The sequence below is a fragment of the Micropterus salmoides genome, unplaced genomic scaffold, assembly GCF_014851395.1.
Source record: "Micropterus salmoides isolate LMB-PRFRI ecotype aquatic unplaced genomic scaffold, ASM1485139v1 Ms_hic_scaffold_3, whole genome shotgun sequence".
Lineage (NCBI taxonomy): Eukaryota > Metazoa > Chordata > Actinopteri > Centrarchiformes > Centrarchidae > Micropterus > Micropterus salmoides.
This window is the reverse complement of record NW_024042261.1, coordinates 9,733,386-9,743,472: the sequence shown is the minus strand read 5'-3', so window position 1 is coordinate 9,743,472 and position 10,087 is coordinate 9,733,386. Positions and strand designations below refer to the sequence as shown.

General features: G+C 40.4%; 1 protein-coding gene across 1 annotated transcript; it reads right to left on the bottom strand.

Moving 5' to 3' along the window:
• Window positions 1-1,002: 1,002 nt before the first annotated feature.
• On the bottom strand, window positions 1,003-9,560 carry serpine2 (serpin peptidase inhibitor, clade E (nexin, plasminogen activator inhibitor type 1), member 2). Its single transcript, XM_038693059.1, has 9 exons — window positions 9,353-9,560; window positions 7,677-7,955; window positions 7,309-7,536; window positions 6,618-6,815; window positions 4,401-4,599; window positions 4,216-4,313; window positions 2,054-2,140; window positions 1,790-1,873; window positions 1,003-1,588 (listed from the first exon to the last, which is right to left on the bottom strand). The coding sequence occupies exons 2-9, from the start codon at window positions 7,936-7,938 to the stop codon at window positions 1,551-1,553; spliced, it is 1,194 nt and encodes a 397-aa protein (XP_038548987.1). The 5' UTR covers window positions 7,939-7,955; window positions 9,353-9,560; the 3' UTR covers window positions 1,003-1,550.
• Window positions 9,561-10,087: the final 527 nt, after the last annotated feature.

Below are 10,087 nucleotides of genomic sequence, written 5' to 3'. Positions count from 1 at the left end.
CAGAACCGGAGGGCTCTGCAGCGGGTGATTAAAACTGTTCAGAAGATCGTTGGTACCCATCTCCCGAGCATCAGTGATATCGGTGAGGTGCTTACGCAGAGCCCAAAGGATACTAAAGGACAGTACCCACCCAGCCACAGCCTGTTCACCCTGCTGCCATCTGGGAAGAGATGTAGGAATTTCTACTGCCGCACCACCAGACTGCAGAGCAGCTCCCCCCCCCCCCCAAGATGTCAGACTCTTAAACTCTAATTCATCCTCAGCACTGCTCCACTGAATATCGTTTATTTCTGTTTACCATTTTTATAATTGCTTCTCTATTAATGTATGGTCTGCTGCAAAGCAGAAGGGAGTTACAAACTTAATTTCACTCTTCAACCTGTTGTAATGTGACAAATAAATCTACCTTGTATGTTTAATTAATACATATTATTTATTATTATTTTACATCCTACACATGCTGTAGGATATAAAAAGGCTAGGGTACACTACCTTCTGATCAGTTTTTGTGTTTTAGCCACTGCCCATGAAAATGTCTGTGCAAGTTACTGGCTGAGTGGAAAAGTAAACAAAATGCTGCCCCAAGGCATGGGAGGCTCCTCGTGTTTTCAAATCTAAGTGTGCTTTCTAAAACTTGGATATTTTAAAACTAAATTTATAACATTCAATTACAGAACTATAAATATATAAAAAGCTGTGTCTCAATTCAGGGACTGCATCTTTTGAAGGCTACATTTGAAGACAGAATACGTCACGGTCAGTGCGACTAGGCTGTCTATATACATAAACTCCAGCCAGCAACCTCAAGATGTTTAGAAAATACATGGATGTGTTTCAGTAGTTGCTGAATAGCTTGAATGGATCGTTAAGAAGCACTGTCGCTCCTTTTTGTAGCTGTACATGTTAGAATTTAACATGAAAACACAGTACAACAGAATGTCACATGTACACAAACATTTCTGTGTCAGAAATACCGTTACTGAAAAAAGGAAGGCAAAATCATTTCTTGTTATAAATATATGTATTGATTGGAACAAACATGAAGCAAGTATGATAACATAAGTCTTCTTCAATGAGGGAAACAATTATTGTAAAGTTGCTGAATGCGAGCTGTTGAAGATGTGATGTACATTGCCATAACGTAGGAGTGAAATTTCGAACTGACTGGAGTGACATGACTTAAGATGGAGAACTGAAACGCTGACACGATAAACCAGACATGAGAAAATACACAATTGACATTCAAAGTCTTAAAAATGGAATAAATTCAAAACAAAGAAGTACACAAAAAATTTAAAACAGCTGGAAAATTTAGTCTGCAGAACATTTCAAAAAGCATGTTATGCATTACAGAAAATTGGTAACATAAAATGCAATATTTAAAAACATTTAACATATGTCCACAATGTACATAAGTCTACAGCAAAGTTGGTGTGTGTGTGTGTGTGTATGTGGGGGTGTGTACATGTGTGTGTTCATGCGTGGCAGTGTAGAAGCATTTCCCGTGCTGGCCTACGATGCTACCAGGGGCTGGCCAGTGATGGCTGGGCTCAAGGCTGGTTGATCTGGCCCATAAAGAGAACGGTACCTGGGGACAGAGACCGGGAGGACTCATCACAATCAAGCACTGCTTTCTTCAGGCTACCTGGTTTCACCAAGCCTAACATTTTAGATTAATTGCCACATTTAAAATGGTGACACGTCTAGTTCATTTCTCATGTGGTTGCACAAATGTTAGATTTTCCATACATAAAATGTACTGTACATAGATGGACGTAGAAGACTGTACCTGTTGGGTTATGTCTGATGAGGAAGAGGAAAGGTCTGTCCACTGTAACCCAAGGCGGAGAGGACCGAGCTAGCAAAATGGCAGCTACACAAACAGACAACAAACTCACTTCAGAAACTAAAAGAGCATAGGTTACTGTTATGAGTGTACTAATACTTTTAAGTACATTATTGGCCGTTGTATAGAACATTCTCATCCACTAAGCATACAGCTGTGTGTTGGCTCATCATTTAAGTCCAAGAGGCTCACTGTAGAAATACTCACTAGTGGCAGCTGCTGCTTTTGTTCCATCTTCATTCACCACAACTTTGGCTTTCTGGAGGGCCTTTGATACATACACAGGTTCAGCACCTGAGAAAACAATAAACGCTCAGTCTAGCTTCAGACACTTGGTTTATGGATATGTCATCCAATGCTGTCCACATTCAACAGTACGGGTATGATATACTTTACTTAGTGTAATTATATATTAAAATCTGTTTGAGGAATCCATGAAGGCCCTATATGTCCAAGGTTTACCAACACAGGCGTTTTTGCTTATTTAGCCTGATCAGAGCTCTTCTCAGGATTGTGTACGCCTGCGTAGTGTGTGTGTGGTGAGTTTTGGTTCTACGTGGAACAGGGCAAGACATATCCCGGACGCAACTTGAAATGTCCAGCGGGTTCGAGTGAGAGGGTGGGATTGACCTCACATTCAGGGAGTATCTTTTCTTTTTATATTCTTATTTTACAACAGAGAAGACTGCATTCTGACACTGACAGGTGAATGACTTAAATTATTTGATAAAATATTAATTACTAAGTTGTGGACTTCTGTTAGCATTCTAGCCATGCTGTTCCTGCAGGTAATGTTTACAACCCTACCCACACCATTTCCTGACCCCCCGCTTATGGCCACACCATGCTAGTAAATTGTCCCTGGCAGATGTCCGTCTAACTGCGCCATCACAGATGTTGTGGCATCTGCTAAATCTTCATTTTATTCTTTTTGATACTTTGAGTTTGAGGACTGTTATGTATAAGCTGAGGTCCACTCAGCCATAACACTTTAAGCGCCTGAATTGTAACAAGCCTTTTTCACAGCAGACATTTTGATTTGTCGCAGTAGGAAAAGCTCAGGCGAGTCATGAGAGTGTGAGACGGTGAGTCAGCATGAACAATAACAGGACCCTGAGACCACGTCACCAGATTAAATTCAGCCATCATTCATTTTAATTATTTACAGCTGTGCTCTTCCTACTGAGACATGTCAGAGGGCTTCTGTGATGAGACCCACGCAAGATATACAGTGTTTAACGCACTGCACACAGGTATGCAAACGACAAAGCAAACTGGCTTACAATAGAGAATTTTAGAATCCTGTGGTGGCGATTGCTTCCTTCAGGTTCTTTACACCTGTAGTTCGGTTAATTTGGTCCAGACAAAGGAAGGAAATACATTACATACATTGTTTCCTCGATGACACTGAATTGTTCTGAACAACGATGTGTAATCGTAAAGTTGTAAGGACTGAAAGGTAACTCGGACAGTTTTAATGACCCACATCAAATTCAAGTGAATGACAGCCGGTCATGTAGCACTTTACTGAACCTTGTGCGTGTATTTATCTTCTCTTGTGTCACAAAGAAATACCTGATTATGGGCATTATTATTCCAGACTGCAACTGGACCTCATATGTCATAAATAATGACAAAATGGGGGTGGTGATGGGGCAGTGTATAATACACATGGCTTTGATGTGAGAGACCCGGGTTCAAATACACTGTGAGACACCAATGTGTCCCTGAGCAAGACACTTAACACCTAGTTGCTCCAGAGGCGTGCGACCTCCGTCCTATATAGCAACAGCAATTGTAAGTCGCTTTGGATAAAAGCGTCAGCTAAATGAGGTCTCTTGTGCTATAAACACCGGGGGATAGTTGCGATAGTTAGTGTGGCCATGTCACTAATTTTCAAAGATACAAACAGCTAAAACAGCTTCTGATGAGCTCTACTCAAAATTTGAGTGGTGAGTTTAAATATATATATATAAAAAAAAAAAAAAAATGTGTTAACCGATTGCTACATTACACCACATGATGTCACTATAGCAAAAATCCACAGGTGTCAGACAGACCCTGGTTGATTTTTATTCCCCGCTGGAGTAATCCTACAAACTCCTTTGTAGATTACACCACATGATGGCACTAGAGCACTTCAATTAGAGCTCCATTCATTCCATCACTCTGGGAGAAGATGAGGGAAAGAACGAACACGAGTGATTCAGTTTTTCACACTGGCCAGCTAGACGTAGTTCATACTTCTTCCTGGCTCTGGCAGTAAACAGCCAACAATGCTTTTATTTCTTGTATCCAAATAAACCTGTTGTAAATACTCGCAGGCACTGCGTCATTTCAGGGTTTGCACTGGCTGTGCTTTCACTCACTGAGGTGTCTGAAGTCGGCTTTGCCCTGACTGAACATGTTTGTTATTCCCAGTGCTGTAAGGGGGGCTTTCAAATCTACCTCTTCATCAGCAGTAAACCTACAGACATAAACACACACATGCACACAAGGTTACAGTCACATTCAGATAACTTTTAAAAGCAACTGCTGTATGTGTGGGTCTTACTTGGGGATGAGCAGGCGGACTTTTCTCATGTGCATCAGTTTGGCCCAGTTCTGCACCGTGGCTGTGCTGATGTGTGGGATAACACGGGACAGAGGCGTGTCCTCTTCAATGGGCAGAACAATCAGCATGCTGATCGTGTTGCCGTGGTAGGGCAACTCAATCACCTTGTATTTCAGTCCCTGGGGTGTGGTGGCAATGCCTGGCAGAAGAGGAGGTTAGGGTTAATAGTTTCAAAGTCAGGGTGATGGTAAGAATGAATCTGGAGGATTCATGTTGCCAGGTTTATCTGTGGAAGAACTTTGTTTTTTCTGTGGGTGACAGTTTGTTTCTCAGCCCACGATGGCTAGTTGCTCAATATTTTTATTTAGTCTAAAAACACTAGAAAGGAAAAATGCATCATTTCCTGACGACTAGCAGATTCTCCCTTTGAAAAGACCTGCCAGACAGCAAATGTTTATTGAAGTAAATTTGAAACGCTTGAACAGGTTGTTAGTTGAAACAAAGTTATGTTCTATCATTGAGGAAGGGGCAGTAGCAAAACAGCGATAAAGACTGACTTTTTATTTACACAGGGATCCAGTTTGACTGCTGTTGTTAATATACCTGCAAGGTTAAGATGGCAGTTCCTTTAACTTTACAAAAACAACACATTTCCATCTTGTAAGGCATGTAACTGCAAAATAAGTGACAGTTCAACATCTGTCTCAAACCACAAGCATCCATTCAGCTGCGCCTACAGTTGTAAATGCTTTATAAACCCATTAAACTAATCATAGCACTGCTCATTATGTTCTGAAGTCATAAAGCCAAGTATTTGTAAATCCCATTATATTCATAAAACAGTATTAGTATCAAGCTATAGCCAGTGGATTTAGTGCTGTTCTCTTTATGAAGTGTGGTAATTTGGGGACAATGATCCAATCAAGAAGTCATAGTCTATGCACACTAAAGTCAGCACACTACGAGAGACACAAACGTCTGTGGTTCACAGCAGAACATGACCCTAGTTTAACTCTAGCACTCTATCCAGGGCACTCACCATGCTAACACAAGTCTGACAGCTCATCTAAATATAGATGACTGACTGTGTGTCATTTCATTTCACACAGGACTAAATAATGTCCTACGGATGTGGCATGGCTAAGCCTGCATTCCTTTACAACTCAACACAAACTGATGTATGAATCACAAACTGGCTGGGATTGCATTATAAAAACAAACTAAAACAACTTAATCACTGAAGCTGCAGTTTATCAAGCTGGCAGACCTGAGTGGAACAGCAGCTGCTGATAGGCTTATTTATTGCCATTTGTCCGAACTTGATTTGGTAAAAGTTAAACCATGTCAAGACAGTCCAGAAAAGTCACTTAATGTTGAGTCAAAGCTTTGGTTGTCAAACGTTTTGCCATGTAACCAATACATTAGTATTAGACATATTTAAAGAAATCGACTTTGCACATGTTTTATAAGGAAGGGGATGCATTTAATGCATTTGCTATACCTAAAGGATACACACACAACGCATTTTGGTGAAAAACACTGAATGTAAACAGAAATACTACTCCCAGGAAAACTCCACAGGTTTAACTTTGAGTTACTGTCTGGCACTCATTCAACACAACTTTAAGTCCAGTATCTAACCAATCTCCAATACTGTATGACTAAACATACAACAACAATATGACCAATATATCCAGCATGTCAACAAAACAAAATAAAAAAAGAACAATTCCTGTTAATTCATGGTTAAGACAATGATGGCCCCTATTATAGAATTCCACTCCTAGATTTCCAAACACAGATAATCAAATATTTGTATTTATCATGTGGGAGAAGTATAATTTTATTTGACTTGTCTTAACTGGCTCTTACTACTGAAAAAGAAAAATGATAACCTTCTTATCTGGGTCAATTAATTTCAACCAGTCTGAACCCAAAACTATACAGTATAACAAAAACATACAGCAGAGCATTCTTATTATGGCACAGCATATCCTTAAATGTCATTAGGTGGTGAAATGTAATAAACAACATGGTAATCAGTATCCCAATACCTCTAAAATATTGCCTGTATGTTAGCAAATTAATGACACCAAAGCAAAATCATTAATATTGAATCACTGCGCTAAGAAAAACATACTCAAAAAGGGTTAGTCTCACACAGCAGGCCATCAATGGAAGCCCCCCCCCCCCCACACACACACCACCACCACTCACCCATGTTGAAGACCGACAGTTGGGACATCATTGGAACTTTATAAATCTTTCCATTGCCCGAGTTGAAGGGCCTCATCTTGGTGTTCTCAGCCTGGAAGCGAGACTTCCATGAGCCTTTGAAGTAGATTGAGTTGACAGCGACTAGACGGGTCAGACCTGAGTCCAGCATGTCTGCTTTGATCAAGCTGGGGATGTGACCTGAACAAATATGCAACAGTTTCAGAAAAAACACCTTTTTTCTCATTTTCATTTCAGAACAGGTGAGGAACTAATAATATCCACATTACATAAGGGCGCACAAATCTATGCAGCAGAAAGCGAACCGCTTACAAAGTCGAGGCTTCCTGTGGTCTGTGAAAAAGTCATAGTTTTAATATGCGTTTGCCTTTGTTGTGTTAGAACATGACAGCACAGACATGCAGGGCAAATGGGAAGCTGAGTAAGGCTTAAACAGGTTGACAAGAAGAGCTGTTAAATCTGCATCTTATCATTCTAAGTAAATCATTTTGCACTTACTTAATTTACAACTTATAAAATCTCTCTTAGTTTCATCTCTCTTCTCTCTACATACTTTCATAATAACTGACTGAAACTATAAGGGTTTTTGTAACAGATGTCTTAACTGTCTCAAAATACATGCTTAAACCTGCCTTTACGAGATAACTTTGAGTATATATCAAATGTCTCCTACCTTTGGTCTTATTCTTGATCCATTCATTGATTTCATCTGCTGCCCCACGGGAGTTGTTGAAGTTCAGGGTCCTGCTCTCACATTGGAAGTTGACTTTGTTGGTGTCTACAAAGGCCTCCTTCATGGGGAAGCCCTCCTGGGTGAACATGCCGTTGCTTATCAGCACAATGTCCTTGTTGGATTTAGCAATCAAGGTCTTGTGCAGCTTCTTCAACATTTTGTACGGACCTGTGAAGACCAAGTGGACTTTGAATTATTTCTCAGGGTCTAAATGTCAACCAAAATATGAAGGCTCGTCTGGCTGCAGTGACTACAGACAACTTCAGCAAGAACTAGCCTTAACGTTTACTGCCAGAAAGAGTTCATACCACTTCTCTTGTAACGAAGAGCGTTCAAGACCTGCTTCCGAGTCTCTCCATGGGCTCCTGGTAGCAACATCCCAAGGATGGAAGCTACCCCGTGGGGTGAAAGCACCACGTTTTCCAGGGGCTTGGAGCGGACTACTTGCTGAAATACCTGTATGCCAAGATCAGAGCCCCGTTCACCGTAGGAGGGAGCCCGGGACAGCACGCCCTTATTGCCATACAAGGTCACCAGTGCATACATGCACAATAATGAGAGGTGCTTCATTTTACAGTCTACAGCACCTAGTAAGAAACAAAGAACAGAATATTAGAGGCATGTTGTAAGAACCATGGCAGTCTCATCTGTTAATTTGTTCTCCAGTAGACACGGTTAGTATTGGTAGCATGAATTGTTAAAGCTGAGCATCATCAATATTATCTACCATCTGAAAAACTACACATTTATGAAAACATCAATGTACAACCATAGTCATTCCTTAAAAACACTTTCAAGAGCTGGATGTTTATCCATGACTCATGAGGGTTAACCACAATCATTATGTGCACCTTTGCTTGTCCTTAGGCAACCAAACCCTTGATCCAGTGCTGCAGGGTCTGACTAACTCTTATGGTCTAAATATCAGTCTAACCATAATCAGCCTAGTGAAACTGGGACCTTTTTTATTTTTTTTATTTTAGACTAAATTAAATCTTTCAGACCATTTTAGGAAAAGGATTCAGCCAGCACCCTACTCACTGAAGCAGATGAATGTAGCCACAAGACCCAGCCAGACTGTCTGCGGGCGCGTTTGCTTAGGAGGGATATTACATGTACGGGGTTTATTGTGTAAACTGTGCAAAAGTTTTGATTATTAGCTGTAGCGTGGTTGATTCGCCGAATAGATTAGCAGTTTTAAATCTCAGAGCTCGTTCTCACAATCTCTGGAAAACGCAGTGAAATCCTGACGCAGTTTGTTTTAAATGGCAAACCCCACTACACTGACAGATTTCTGGCAACTGAATGGACTTTTGACATGGTGACTTAATCCGTGTACGAATAATGGTAGAGTTTGGCATAATAGGCCCGACCAAGCATCATTAGTTTACAACTGTACATTTGGCTCGTCCAATGATAAAAACTGACATGGTGTTAAAAATATATGGATGTAAACATGTGCATGTACAATATGCCGAGAATTTGGGACTTCTGGATAGGTTATTTTGCTAAACAAGCTGTAAAGAAAAAGTTCAGCCTGTCAAATGTCTCGGAATGAAGCTGCCACAGAAATGACAGAAACCCATTCACCATGCTTTTCACACATTAAAACTGCACTTCTTCCAGCAGGGAGTAGTGAACACGAAGGCAGCTCAACGCTGGATGTGAAGCGCACTTTTATTGGTGTAACTATTGTAACTTAACGTAAATCACGCTATCACACCTTAAACTTAAAGTTTCCTGTCGTACGTTTACGTTCTTTCTTTTATAGCCAATTGAAACTGTCAAACAAGTCTTTAATATCAGCTAACGTTATACGTTGGACAAATTGTATTAAAATGGGTAGAAGCTACTTCTTGTGCTAGAAAGCTGACTACAAAGTAAATGTTGTAGCAGTTAATGACGTCTGGCTCTCTTCAGAAAAGCGACATTTCTTGAGTCTTCTGTAAAAGTAACGTTAAAAAAAATACGACATTAGCGTTACCTATCGCGAGGTGACTTGTCCCGCAGGTGAAACTGCTCACTTGTTAGTCCGCTTTTCACCGGCGTCCAAACGAGTTTCCAGGGGTTGGTCCGCAGTGTAAATGACAATACACTCTTTATTCCTGTTAAAGTGAGAACAACTTCTGACTCCACCGTTGTCTCAGAGAGGACTTTATTGGTCTGAACTCCGCCTTCCACCCCCACAGCCGAGCATGAAGCGAGTATCTCCGTTAGTCTCAAACTCAAAATAACAAACCGCCTCCGGTCTAAGACTGCCAAAATAAAAACCAATGAATTACTATATTGTTGTCCAGAAACACCGAAATACAGTCCCACACCCTTTGTAATAAAACGCTCGTGCTTTCAGTTTATATTACCATTTTGTTTGCGTAGTTATAGCTCATATTTTCCAGCGAGGCAAAACGTTCATGTTTAGCTAACGTTATATCCGGTACGATTTTGGCTAACTTGACTCAGCTAAGAATTTATAAAGGTGTTTACAGCAGGAAGTGAGAAAGATGGGGGAAATGTTTAAAAACATGTAAGAACAGTCATCTTTGTTAAGTTTCGTAATATTTAATGGAAAGTAACCGAGGCCCCCAATTCACCTTGGTGCATTCACGTACCATTACAAAGCATTCTCAGATTAGAAAGTAAAATGTTTTGTCTTGTTTTCCTTTAACGTAACTACAAAGTATTTGCTGAACAGAGCAATGATTAACAAAATATTAACTGG